The sequence below is a fragment of the Lagopus leucura genome, unplaced genomic scaffold (assembly GCF_019238085.1).
Source record: "Lagopus leucura isolate 7727_CA_CO unplaced genomic scaffold, USGS_WTPT01 Super-Scaffold_100019, whole genome shotgun sequence".
NCBI lineage: Eukaryota > Metazoa > Chordata > Aves > Galliformes > Phasianidae > Lagopus > Lagopus leucura.
This window is the reverse complement of record NW_024962273.1, coordinates 3,917,849-3,932,794: the sequence shown is the minus strand read 5'-3', so window position 1 is coordinate 3,932,794 and position 14,946 is coordinate 3,917,849. Positions and strand designations below refer to the sequence as shown.

At 36.1% G+C, this 14,946-nt stretch overlaps 1 protein-coding gene across 1 annotated transcript in view; it reads left to right on the top strand.

Moving 5' to 3' along the window:
* The window catches only part of ARHGAP15 (Rho GTPase activating protein 15), a 316,032-nt gene that overhangs the window by 50,707 nt on the left and 250,379 nt on the right, over positions 1-14,946 (top strand). Inside the window, exons 5-6 of the mRNA XM_042877717.1 lie at positions 1,478-1,565; positions 7,091-7,180. Of these exons, the coding sequence (XP_042733651.1) occupies positions 1,478-1,565; positions 7,091-7,180 (178 nt within the window). The remainder of the gene's footprint in view (positions 1-1,477; positions 1,566-7,090; positions 7,181-14,946) is intronic.

Genomic DNA, 14,946 nt, shown 5'->3' with positions numbered 1-14,946 from the left:
CATACAAACACTGGGGAATAATATATCTTCCCAGTCGGTTATTTTTCTTATTCTGTATATTTCTTTTTTTCCTCAATTGACATAACGTTAAGAATGCAGTCCTATTTTCTTCAAATCTGTTCCTCTAATTCACTGAGAGTGTTGTTTGTTTGTTTTCCACCTGTAGGATATATTTTGGGGATGAACTTTATTGTGCTGGGTGAAATCTTGGCTGCACAGAAATGAGCAGAAGTTCTGCTAATGTCAGTGGAATGTGAGCTTCATCTGTAAGACTGATTATACTCCTTTGTATTACATAGGGAGATAATTAAAAGAGAAACAACCTGTTATTGTGCTTGATGCTCAGTTTGATGCCATATTGAATGCAACTGAGCTTTGAGGTGCATCTGAAATTCAGCATTCAAAAAAAAAAACAAAACCAACAGCTCAACTAAGACCATTGTAGCTAGAATGAAAAAATGAATGTGTTTGATTTAGTTAGGATACTTAAATTTTGGGAGCTCGAAGAGACTACAGAAGAAATAATAAGGACGAAATATATTTTGATGCTACTGATGATAACAGTCAACTTCCTCCTTTTAAGACACCAGAATATTGTTAAAATAACCCGTTGGTCACATACATGTTGAAGTCTGTTCTAAAATATCAAGATTTGCAGTTTATATTCACAAAAAGCAAACAGACAAGTTATGAGCATTTTTGTAAATAAGAAATGTTATGACCCCAAAATCAGAGAGTCAAACTTGCCTTTCATGTAAAAATTTCAAATGCATCTTGTCAGGCAAGATGCATTTGTTTATGATTATATGGTGGTTTGAAACATCACATTATATGTAATATATATAATTTCTCTATGAGTTGATTATTGTGTTCTGTGCAGAGAGACACCGTTTCTTCTCTCCATGTGTATTTTGGTTTCTTCTCCCAGGCTTCAGCAGTTTACCAGCATATTAGGCTGTACTATAACCTCCCTGTGTTTTACAAAACTGAAATCTCTCTGAAATATCATTCTTTTCTTTCTTTTTTTTTTCCTGTGGATTTTTTGTTTTGAACCAAGCAAAAGTATTTTGGACCTTTCAGAACAGACCCTTTACTGAGCCCATGCAGTTGGACCAAATTGTCTTTATTTTTTCCTTCTTGATTCTATTTTAAATAGTAGTTATCAGAAGGGCATAAGCTATTGGAACGCTGTTAGCAGGTGTGAATAATCCCTCTGCTTTCCTGTGGTTGAGGCACCTTGGTGCTAAAAGAAGCAGGGGGGCTTTAAAATGGGAATGAGGGGAAACAAAGCCTTCATGCTTTCCTGTTAGGCCACACTCGTATCATAATTACGATGGTACAATTTCATCAAGACTAGCAGTAGATTGAGTTCAGACCACTTTTTCTTTCTGAAATGAAAAACCGTGTCTACAGATGAAACAATTCTTACACTCTGCTTGCGTGTCTTGCTAATAATTTTTATTATTTTATTTTTAAGGAAAAACTGGTCCACGTCTTGGATTGTTCTTACTTCAAGGAAGATGGAATTCTACAAAGAATCCAAACAGCCAGCGCTGGCCAATCTGGTAGGCAATCAGCCATTCAATACGCTCAGCTTCTTTGCAACTGTTACTTCAGTATTAAAGACTTTGCTGCTTATATAATGCAAGTTCAAGAGTGAAGCTGGCAACCTTCAAAGACCTGAGAGCAGCTGAAGGAAAATGCCTTGATAAACTTTTAATCAGATGTAGAGTATGAGAAGAAATAGGCCTTAGCACATCCTTTATTAAGAGGTGCATTTTGAGAATAATTGCGGAGTGAGACAAATTGCGAGTGACTATCCAGTAATGTGAAGGTAACACTTTAAATTAAGGTGTCATTCATAAATGCTTTATTCTTATTTATGAAAATGATCACTAAATGCAGCTAGTTCCTCAAATAATGTATTATAAAGTATGTTATAAAATGCATTAGTAATAAATGCTTAACAGATGATGCGATGAGAATCTGTTGCGAAGGATATTGTGAGATGCAAATTGTATTAAACCATGTATGTGCATCTTTAATACATGAATTTAAGTTATCTACCATCCTATAAAGTGGCTTATACATTAATAAATAATAATAAATTATTTATAAATGGCACCTTAATACAGGGTGTTACCAAAGCAGAAAACACTGTAAGTTAGCAAAGTGATTTTTTATCATAGTATAAATGTGACATCTACCATATCCTGCTAACCTTCCTGAATATTTCTATGACTCCAGCTAATGCAGCTAATGCAATTTCTGTAGCCTGTAGTTACTACAAAGTGAAATTTGCAGTACCTCTTTATTGTGCCCCAAGGAAAGACCACTGATCTTAGTCTTTGGAGATGTGACAGCTACGTTGAGCAAGCAATAATGGCATGTATCCCTTCAGTGCTAGTTACTGTGGAGTTTGAGCCTGCAAATCTGAACATGGGCAACAAAAGGGGATTTTGGTAAATGTGTGACACTGTGGGCAGAAAAGGGACAGGTTTGACAAAGCCCTATTGTGAAAGGCTCTTAAGGCCTGATCAAACCTGTCATATCTTATTGGCATGATGGGTGGCCACAAAGGTGCTCTCTTTGGCAGGAGTCACAAAGAATAAGCTATTTTTTATTCTGTGGCAGGTGATAAAACCCTTTTTTAACGTATTTTTTAACCTATATGTTCTTGATCTAAATGTTATCTCCTGCTGTGAAATCAGCTTTAAATATTGCCTTTTCATGCTTTGCTTTTTTGGAAAGGTGAGGTTTATAGCAAAAATACATTAAAAAAAGAAAGTGAAATAATAAAAATAAGTAAAGGATAGAATCTAACACTATCTGCTTGTTTGTGCAGGTACATCAGGTATGATAACACTTCTCTGAAGCCATGAGAACAGTATAGCATAAGTTAATATACTTTCTTCCAAAGTCATGTTTACCTTAAATTAACTTTTTCTGTGTGTGTGAGTCTAAAATACATCCTTTAAAACAGATAATTTATTAGCTTTCTTTTACTTCTGGGTGAGTGTTGCTGTCATACAATCAATATATTTGGGAAACTAATTCATGTTATGCTCAAATTGCATTAAACTAACAAACTCCAGAATATGTTCTTCCTTAATGCAGTGCAAGTCAGAAGATATCAAAGGGATCATTTTGAACAATTTTTTTTTTTTTTCTTTTCCAAAAGCATCTAAAAGCAAAGTCTTCAAGATAAAGACACATTCATGAGAAACATTTATGGCTGAGTTATGCATAGAAGGAAGGAAGCTTTTGCAGTGTTTTTGGTACTCATCTGAAGGATCTGATTCAATGAGGTTGTGAGCCACTTGGCTCTAATTCATAGAGTGGGGGCCAAAATGAACACAGGGGCTGCTTAGCTCAGCTCTGGATGCACCTTGTGTTTTGTACATTCAGTCTTTCAGTGCCAAGATGGTAAATGCATTCAATTCTATGTTAGATCTGAGCAATAGGGTTGTACTCTCTAAATGAGTTGAAGATGCATTTTCTGTCTATTGCATTTAACTTCTATGCAGTTGGAAATAAGTAAATTAGACAAAACTTGGAGGAGAAAAAAAAAACAAAAAAAAACCACAACAGTCATTTCAACTTTCTAAGCAGAAATTTCACACTTTTACAAAAACAAAGCTAAGCCAGCACAGTCATTTCACCTGATCAAGCAAATGCAATGTTTATTTCCTTTGTAAACCATTTAACCAGATATGATTTCCTTTCCACTATCAAAATTATATAAAAAGGCTTCTTTAAAAATCATTTGTTTCCCAATCTTCTTTTAGTTTATTTCAGGAAAAAAGGGAACTCAACCATTAATTTAATACAGTAATGGAAGCAATGCTCATTTACTGTAGTATGAAATATAACAAAGCATTTTTATTATTAGCAGGAAAATTGTGACATAACAAAAATATTGCTTTGTATTATGAAGATATTAATAATTATTTGTTGTTAAATATATTATGTGAAGATTTAAAATAAACTGGCATCATTGTAAGAGGAAAATCTCACAATGAAGGCAACAGAAGAGAGGGAAGTGATAGTACACTTTATTCATACCTCTTCTACATGTTATATTATCATCAGAGGTGACCTAAAATTATATTTACCAAAATCTTTAATATTCAAACTAGTCTTTCTGAAAAGTTCTTGTTGTTCATTTGTACAACAGTGTGTGTAAGAACTTTCCTATTGATTTCAATGGAGATGTCTGAGAGTTGTAGCTTTCCAGTGAAGGTAGTGATATCTGATATTACACATAGTAATAAAAATAATAATGGTCACTAAAGTACATAGAGGAGAGATCCATAATATATATACTTGTTTGCTGTAAATGGAAGTTTGCATCCTACATAGCTAAATCACTGTCTTTTCCTCCTGCTTTGACTGTTTGTTGCCATGCTTTAGATAAGTTTTCTTTTTTAGCGCTCATGAGAATACAACTTATTTTTGGTTTTAAATTAAGGACATTGTGATTGAAACAGATCGCAGCTCCACTCTTTCTAACCAGCATTAAATTTTATTATCGATTGGCCTCTCTGACCAAGAAAAACTAGACTGTTTATTTCTGGAGATAGTTTATTCAACAGAGGTTATTTTAACCTCAGGTTATTAGCCCATCTGCAAAGTAATTTAGTGAGTGAAAATGCTGCTGAAATCCATATTCATGTTGCAGAAGATTTCACTGCAGCAGACACTTGTATCAATTTACAGCATAACTCCCTCCAACAACACTGATATAACATAATTGCTCTGACTGCAAAACACAAAGCAAGGACATGGAGTACTCAGGCTTTCACGTTAACCTTAGTTTACTCTCTTGCAATATCTCTGAGGAAAGCAGTATGTAACAGGACAATGTTTAGGCCAGAATGAATTTCTAGGCTTTTTTCCTGAGTACTCTATGGGTTGAAGCAGTAGTCATTAGTCTCCATTGTGCAGAGCTCCATGGGTGCGGCAGGAGGGCTGGCATACTCAACCAGAACTGCATGATCTGAATGATTTTGCATGCAGTTTTAATCAGGGGCTTTATATACAGTACCATACTCCTGACCTGTGGGTGTTCACAGACACCTCCTATCCTGTTGTGGTCAGAAATGCTGAGTTCCCCAAAAGAGAAGTTTTTGAGTTGTTTGCACACAGCAGAAGCGTGTTCGTCATCTTAAAACCCTGAGGGAAAGGGAGATGCATATCCTTACCCTTTTCTTCTACTGATTACAGAACCAGAGCAGTAAATGAACTCCAGTTTAAAGCAACGCACTGTATGCACTTAAACACACAGGAGTTCAGCTTCTACCACTTCTTGCAGTCATAGAAATTAGAAAAGTAGTAAAATCCTCTGGGGTTCACCATTCCATCCAGTAAAACTTCCACCAATGGAAGTACTTCCTATTGGTTTTCTCACTTCAGTATGTGATGCTGTGGTAGTTTTCCTGAGGGAAACACTCTATAGCCCCCGCATCCTTCATCATCAAGAAACTATTTCCTTGTTCTTTGTCTATGCTTGAATTGCTTCTTTTCAGCTCATCGTATGCTTCTGAAATCACTCCGCTTTCTCTGTTGATTAAATAAAGCTGCCTTCGTTGTTCAAGTATTGGTGGACTTCATGTTGGTTGGTTTTTGTTTTGCAAGAAACCCATCTGACCCATCTTTATGAGGCTGTGTTGTTTGTGGGGAGGGTATCTAGTTGTCCCATGAGTTACTGAGGAGGAAGCATTCCTAAGCTGTTGCCTGGCTAAGCAGAGCGAGCTACTACAACACCGGAAGTTTTTTTTCTTTCCCTATTTGCTTTTACTAATAGTGATAATTTTACTTGATTGCTTCTTCCTTGCAAATAGTAACTCATAAAATTTCACAACGCTTTTGTAGAATTAAGTATCAATGCTGTTCTGATCTGCTATTAGAATTTAGAAAAGTTAAGTTCTTCTCAGAGACCAGACAGGAAGTCTGAGGCAGAGCTGGGGAAAAAATCCAAACCCTCCTCTTCCAGTGGTTTAGCCACAAGAATATCTTTCTGCTTTGAATAACATATTTTTTTCTGCAAAGAATAATAATAATAAAAAGGAAGAAAGGTACACTAGACCCTCAGTTTTAGAGGATTTGAACCATGGTAGTTTTATGGTTTGGCAAATGGAGACCGTAATTACAATTCCAGTATGGAGAAACGGCTGAATTTTGACTGACTGCAAATTATCTGACCAGGATTTCTTACTTCAGTCCTTTTAACCTAAATAGATCTTTTTCCATCCATCTCAAAAGCATCCTGCAGAACACACATTATTTTTAGCCTCTAATAACAACATCAGAGAAATTTAGTTCTCTGTGTTTGGAAAACTGATTATGTGGTTGATGCTGCACTGGCCATTGCAACTTCTATTAGGCTGCCAATGCTATTTATTTTTCTTAAGGTAAAATGTCATAAGAATAATGGAGTAAGTTTAGTAACCTAGCCTGTGAAGTCTAATCTAAATGACAAGGGTTTTGTCAAAACTGTTGCACAGATGAAGTCTCTGAGAAGATGCTTAGATGGTAAATGAGGATTATTATACTGTGCTTTACACTAACTTCCCAGAACATAAATGATACAGGCAAAAACAAACAAACAAAAGACCCTGCTCTTTGAATTATTTTCATCCATATGGAGGAACTGGGGAGGCAGAGCTGTGTTGCTCAGGGATGCACGAACTGACATTGAAGTAGCGCTACATGAAGCTACCCTTATGTACCCTTATGTGTTGAGCCCTTTCTGGTTTATCTTGAATGGCTTTTCATGAGGTTTTGAAAAGTAAGCAATTAAACTCTGGTCAGTGTGTATGCATTTGTGTTTTGATCTATTGTATATTAGACGTTTTCATTTTTTAACTATCTAACTACGTTTAAAATTAGGTATGCAGTGTAAGAACCTTATTTCTCAGTTAACATCTTGAGAATAATTATCTAATAGTACAAAGGAACAATGAACTGAGTAATGCCAAAAGCTTCACAACAATAATCTTTTGCTTAAACTTGATCTATTCTTAATGTATAGGATCTTGTCCGTTTGTGGAAAGTCAGGTCATATTCACAGTTAATTTTTTCTTTGCAGAAACCGGGATATAAACCTGAGTGTGTGGATTTGTGTGGTGCTCACATTGAGTGGACCCCAGAGAAATCCAGCAGAAAGAATGTCTTTCAGGTAAGAAGCAATGCATGCATTTCATTGCTCATTTGAGTATAAACTCTGCTAAACTAAGAGGTAGGATTTATTTCCTTGGTTTTAAATAACTGGAGTCCGACTTAATACAGCATTTTTCCTGCTAATATAGGAGTGTAACATTTTATCAAGCATAGGTTTACTATTTTTCTAAGGGAAGGATTTCTGATGACTGAGTTTCCTAAACACTTGAGAACCTGTTGATTTATTGATTAATGCTATATATTCAATTTGTTTTTAAAACTTAGTAGGTAATTGCTTGGAGTTCAGGCCTAGAATCTTGACCCAAAGGACTTCCATAAACACAACTTCTTCAAACTGCTTATACAAGCATTGCTCCAACACAGTGTGGTTACTCTGTTTATTTTTATTGCTGTTCAGGGTGCTCAGACAGTGATGACCCAGGTTCATTTCTGGAGGGGGGGTGGAGCATGGTATAAGCTTGCTTCTGTCAAGGCCAACATAGAAATATATACATTTCTCATCGGTCTATTCTTCATTGATGGAAATAATGTTATTTAATTACTACATCTAAATCTGTTGAATTGAAAGGTAGGACCAAGGCCTTAGGAGATGAAAGAATTAGAAGAGTGTTATTGTAAGGTTAACACTCTGGGATCTAGAAGCCAAAAGAGTTTAATGTAACATTTTCAGTTTTTCAACATAATCCTGTTCCTATGAATATCGCTAGAAAGATTTCTTTTTGTTTCACTGGAAGTTGCATCAAGTCACATCAAAATATTATTCTCTATGAATTGAGTTGTTTCCCATAGTTCTAAAATGAAGGTTTTTTTTAACAATCTAAACAATAAAGGGAAGAGAGACATAGAAGCAAACATGCTGGGGTCAAGATACTGTTAGTTATTGGATAGTCCTTCTGCATCATCACCAAGTGAAACTGTACCTGGCTCTGGGATTTAATCACTACACAAAGAAACCCCCAAGGGATCATACACATCTTGCTGAGAAGAAACCTCTTTGGCTCAGTTGGTGTTACAAAGAGTTTTTCAAGGTTTATTTTTCTAGACATCTTTTCCAAAGTGCATGCAATATTTAGAAATATTCCTCATCTCCAAGACAGAATTACGCTTCTGTACCCCCCACATCCTTCAGGTTGTCTTGAAATAACACTTAAAGGTTTGTCATTTCCTAGGTATTTTTAGAATAAATATTTTGGTTTTGCTGTCAATCCTCAGCTTTTTCACTTCCAGAGTGATTAAGTATAACCTTAGCCTTCAGTCCTGAAACCCCCCGAGCACACTGACAAGTCTTCTGAGCTTCTAGGGTTTATTTCTCTTTTTGCATTGAGCAAAACTTCTGTTTAAAATGCATATTGAAGTGGTGATTCTTTTAAGCTAATACTTCTCCAATGCAAAGACAAATGAAGCTCTGTTATTGATTTATCCAACCTAGTTGTGTGAAGACTTTGCAATATATTTTCTTCTCACTTCTCTTAGTGTGAGGTGTAACTCCACTGAATCAGAATAATGTGAGAAAGGAAATTCATGTGCTACTGTTTGAACCCATTAAAACATGTCTTCGTCAAGCCAATAAGTGAGTGGGAGAGACATTAAGAAGTAAAAGCATGAGAGGAAGGACATATGTTAAGACACATTTTGAAAAGGGATGGGGCATTGTTTAGACAGAGAGCTACAAGAAGATTATGCCAGATGGTAAGAGTGAAAGAGGAGAAGGCTTTGGCATCAGTAGTGGTGACATTTTGGGAAAGGAAAGGACTGAAGGAGACTGGTGCTACATGAGCAGAGAGAGTGGGAAGGGGACGAGAGAGAGGGAAAAACGATTTATGAGATAGTCTGGAGGAAATCCAAGGCGAGTTTGAAAGTGAAGAGGTCAGTTTGTACCTGGATAATGAATTTTTCAGAAAAAGCTTCTGATGCTCTACCTATTCCTAACGAATAGGAATAACATTGATAATGTACGTCAACATTCATAATTTGTTCAAATGAAAAGAATGTGGACAGTTTTGTTTTTTGTTGTTGTGGTTTGTTTCTTTCCGACCTAAATATAGATGCATAGCATTAATATTTGATTAAATACATTAACTGACTAACTATGAGATGTTCAGAAATAAGTATAATTTTATCTCCAAAGCGAGGTTGTTTTTTGCTTCATTACTTTCTGAACAATAAAACATTATTTTCTGTTTCAAACAGAGAAATGTTGCTTTCTGCTAATGTGTTGCACTAGACGTAGGTGCAAAACTTTGAGTTTGATTTAGCCTGGGTGCTCAATTTGAGTTCATGAATTATAGATTAGAAATAGGAAATGAGTACTGTGATTTTGGCTTGAAGAAAAAGAAGGAAATCTTGAATTTAAAATTTAAGCCCATGACAGTTAATGGATGGTAACAAGAAGATGGAGTATAGGGGTACCATAAAGAAAATTAATTGGAAACATGATCGATGCAGGGGAAAAAAAGGGGAAACTGCGAGTAAATGAAATTCAGACAGGAAGATTTGGGTTTCTGGTCTTGATCATGAGGTTTTCAGCAGTGTTACTCTATTCGTTTTAATTGAGCTACTCCCTGTTTAACAGGATAAATCTGATCTGCCTCTCATACTATCTAATTTGTGCATGCATTCTATTTCTGTTCCTGATGAACATATTAGGGTTTTTACAAGTATTCCTCGAGAGCAACCAAAAATATGCATGTCATAAAATATAACCTTCTGGTTTTTACTTCATTTATTTAATTGATGATCTAGCTAGCACCAAGGAAAAGAACTGGCTAGAAACAGCATTACATGTAGCAGTTTGCAGTGAGATACTATGCTGTTTGTTCTCACTGGCTGAATGACGTGATACACTAGGTCTTCATCAGAGGAGTGGTGAATAAAAGAAGATTTATGTTCAAATCACATGCTTTAAATATTTCTGCTAAGTGCTAGTTTGCTCTTTGGTGTTTAGCCTGAAATTTAAAGCACTGAGGATTAAAAGGATTACAACATAATCTTAAATAATCCTAAGTGTCATTTACAGAGAGATGGTTGTAATAACTAAATAAAACCATGTTAAGGGATGGCAGTGTTGTCAGTCAGCAACTGGAACAGAAACAGCACCTATGTCACTCTGGCAATGAGTACTATGCAATGCAATCAGTACTAATAAGGTTGGTGAGGCATCACAAACTGGATAAGTTTGTAGCATTTCTCCATATTCACTGTTTTTTGCTTCTAGTAAGTTTTTCCACTGGAGTTTATTCCTCGCCTTACCTTACTCACCCTTGGATCTAAATCAAGCAGCCCTTTTAATTTCAAATTCAGCCCAGACATAGAAGATGTACTCTTGACCTCTGGCTTCACAATCCTTGAGCTTCATTAGCACAAAATCTTGTGGCTGCAGACTATTTCCTTGAAGAGGTTTTGGAAGATTTCTTTTGGATGATTCAAAAACGAAAAGGAGAAATAGGAGAGAGGTGAAGGGTGCAGTGAAAGGTTGTGAACAACATGCTTACGGATCATTGATACTGTTTTGTCCTCTTAATAGCACTAATCATTTAACTAAGACTTTTTTTTTTTAATTAAGTTTGTTTAGTGATTTTTCTTTTCTTTTCTCCCCCCCCCCCCTGTTTACCAAGGTCATTTTTAAGGAATATTTCATATGTGTAGCTTCTGAAGTTGGATACCCTGGCTCTTCCCATGTGTCTTGGTGTGATGTTTTTTATTTTATTTTTATGAACTTCAGCTATAAGGAGCCACTTGTTCACATGCAACTAAGAGTTATAAATGCATTTTATGAATAGGAAAACCTGTGTTTACAACAAGCTTACAGTATTTCAACAGTGAGACAGCTGAAAGTACAACTATACCTATGCATGATATGAAAGAATTTATCTTGCAGCTGTTTCACATATAATAACATTTATGGCACTGATCTAGAGTAACTGTCTTGGCCTTGAAGCTACTCCAGCTTTGTCCATAAACATAATCTGAATTATAAGCTATTTTGTTCTACATACTGTGGGATCAGTATAGGATCTGAATGCCTCCCAGTGATGTTTGAAGTCTTCACTTTTCGCCACGGGAGGGATCACTTTCTGTTCCATGATCTTTCAAAAGGAATTACTGACAATGCATTGTGGAGGAATTTGGATTGTTATTGGTGTTTGGATTTCTTTTTACGATTTTAAATGCAAATGCTTCATAGAGGAAGCTGATTTAAGATGGATGTGAACTTTCTGGTGGTCCTTATCACCAGCTGGAGCCTACTTCCCTGTCCAAAGTGTCTCTAGAGAATTCTACCTTCTAAGCCTGAGAATGCTCTTGTCTGCAGCTCATATAAGATGTACAGTAACCTTTGTTGACTTTGAATTAGATGTGCTTTAGATGGACCTGCTGCTATTTTACAAAAATACCAACCCTACAAAGCTGTAGAGCATTTTGTCCCCTTCTGGAGCTTTCTGCTATGACTGAGGTTTAATTTCAGTAACAGGGGCCTGAAAATATAATTGCTTAATTAAAAAACTGAGCTGCATCACTCAGTTATTAGCTGGTATCAGCAAGAGATGTTTTAAACAACAAACTTACAATAAATTTACAATTAGTTTTGGAAAAAAAAAAAAAAAAAGAAATGGTGTTAATAATTTTGCTGATGTTCAAGTGCATGTATTTATGTAGGAATTGCAGGGTTTTTTAGTGGGATAGCTGAGAAATCTTCATGTGGCAGTGTAAGAGTATTTCTGTATTCTTTCTTGCTATTGTCTCAATACTGACTTGCTTTACTGACCTGCCAGTAAAACATAATGGGTGGATGTAGGCAATTTTTCTGTCTTCTTATATATGGTCTACCTTATTTTGTAATCAAAAGAATGCATTTTTTTTCTTGAACATAATTGTCTTCATTCATTATGTTTTTCTTTTGAAAGCCGCATAATATTTCCTATATTTGACATATATGCAGCCAAAGAGCAGAATGAGAGGTGTGGATAGTGGACACTAAATACATATGTTTATACTAATTTTGGAACCTCTTACTCTACTTTTACAATAGAGAATTTCCATTGACTTTTTTTTTAATTTCTCATTTGCTTTTTTTTTTTTTTTTAAAGAGAGTCTTTATTAATATCTACTGATTGCCTTCTTCTCATTTCTTTGAGCCAGAAGTTACAAATGAAACCAGGTTCTCTGTATTTTGTTGTGCTGCTTCCTTGAGGTTTCAAATTTGGTGTGTCGTACAGTTCACAGCACAGTCTTTCTTACTGTAATCTGTTCTCATAGCATGGAAACTGATCAGGATCTTAGGGAAGTAATGACAGAAGAGCTATTTTTTCTCTGCATTCCTGTATGCTTAGTTCTTATTGTTCACTGAAAAAAAAAGAGATAAGTTAAACAGCACATAACACATGAAAAAAAATAATAGTAACCTTTTTCTTGGGGAAAGTTTTGGAGACAATATGAAATTGCACACAGTATGTGTTGTAAACATTATACATTTGCCTCCTGGAGATTTTAGCATGACATTTTGAGGTGATAAAGAGGAGAGACATTTAGATACCTGGGAAAGTTGTGTGGGTTTTCTTGTTTTGTTTTTTTTTTTTTTCCCCTCAGAAAAGGGCAGATTTAATGGTAATTGGTTTACCTGTGCTGACAGTAGCTGTTCCCAAGGAGTTATTCCTGGTTATTAAAAAGCATAAAAATTAGATGCTGGGTGTGAGGGAAAAAGATTCTCATCTAGTCCACTGTAAGGAATGGACTTGAAACTGGGCATCCCGTGTATGTTATGGGATACCCATTTTCATCCTAGTTTCGGAAGCGCTAGATGAGAAATTATCAGGCTTTAATCATGCTTTCCTTCTCTCAGCGGTTTTTCTCTCAGATTTTTTGTTCCCCACGTTATTCCAAAGTGGATTTTGAGAGGTAAGCAGCTCAGGTTGCTTTGTAAACACAAGTGGTTCAAGTATTAATAAAGCTACACAATTACCACCAATAAGCAGGTGATTAAAACAAGAGGGATGTATTCAGCAGTCCTATAATACAAGCAGTGACAACAAAGATTTATACATAAACTGGAACACCCTGGATTTCATACATAGAAAACCAGTGGAAAGAAGCTGAAACGCTTTGGCACCTTAAGAACATTTTTGCATTTTCTGTATCCCACGGATGTTGGTGTTTTACATGTCCAATAGTTTATAAGAAAGCAGACAGCATTTCAGCAGGGCACAAAGTAGAAAGAGACTGGTCTGACAACTGTATGCATTTAAAGGGCTCTGGGAAATGTACTCTCTTTAAAGGGAGGAGATTGATTGAAGGAACAGCCAAGCAGTGCAGCTCTGTTCATGAAAGTGGGTATTGAGCAGGTAAAATATCATGGCTACAAAACTATAGCTAAAGTATTCTTCTCATTTCTATGCTTCCTGTTTCTACTTTTGGATAAGACAAAACTTTCACTAGTTTCAGCAAAGGTCTTATATATTTTGTGACTACAGTCAGGACAGGCAAATCTTTGTCTTTCTACTTCACATAAACTTTTATTAAAAACAATAATAATAATAATAATAATAATTTCTATTCACTGCCTTGTTGAAGATGTGAAAAATTTATTCCTGATACAAAATAGTGAAGGCTGCTTCTAATACATTTGTTTTTTCAGGTTGTAGCTGGCTAGTTTCAAAAACAATTCAAAATTCTTAATAAAACTTTAGTTATTACTCAGCTGATTAGCAATTAAATATAATTTTAGCTGTACAGTTGTATTTTTTTTCTTCCCCTTTGTAATTGCCTTGTTAAATTTCTTGAAAATTTCACTGTGTTGGAAAAAATTCACTTGAGAAATGTAACTTGAAGAGCTCTCAGAGGTATTGACAAGGCAAAAGAAAATTTGGGTGGAGAAAGAGCTGCTATTGGTAGTGTTGATTGCCTTTGCCATAGTATTCACTGAAAGCAATGAAAAATCAGGGACAACCAGCTCCTATAGCACACTGGGACTTGAGGTCTCTCTTAAGACATGGAGAGTTCCAAAATCAGAACGGAAAGCATGCCTGCTTTCTGTGAAAATCGGACTGATTAAAAAAAGAAAAGAAAAAAATAGAAAGCAGAACATACATTTTCCAAATCTGACATCGTGTACATAGATGTGTCTGCCAAAAATGATTATAATAATAGCTCACTGCACTTTTTTAAGAGGCCATCTTTTGATGGATGTAAGCACTGATATGTGAGAGGTACGAGTGTCTGTGTATGCTCATACACATGTGCTTCTTAAGAAATTATGTGAATCACTTAGCTCTTGACAGCTACGTGGCAGCTTTCAGAAGTGCAGATGTTATTTGTCCATCAGAAAAGAAAATATTTATTTCAAGCCACAGGCATTTTCTGCATTGCAAAAGTAAAACATAACAGCAGTTAATGCTTAATGTGCGTGTGTAATAATTTAGGGCCAGAAGTACTGCTGAGCAGAATGGCCTGGACAAACGTGAGCTCACAAGAAGCACCTTGTGCACTGGATAATGGGCTGAACTGTGCTGCTTTTTTTTCCCCCCAGCCAGAGAAGCGAGGCAGCTTGTAAGTGAAATGGCAGCAGGCTGCAGCCTCTTGCTGCATTATTCATAAACATATTGCTGCCATCTCGTGGGCAGCACACAAGCTGGCCTGGCCTGGCGGGCAGAGCTGTGGGCCTTACAGGAGGCATGGTGGGCAGTAGTAGCATGAGGACTGTGAGGCAGCACGGTGAGGGTCTTGCAGGTGGCATTAAGGCCAGTGGTGCCAGGCACTTCATTGCTGTGGAAG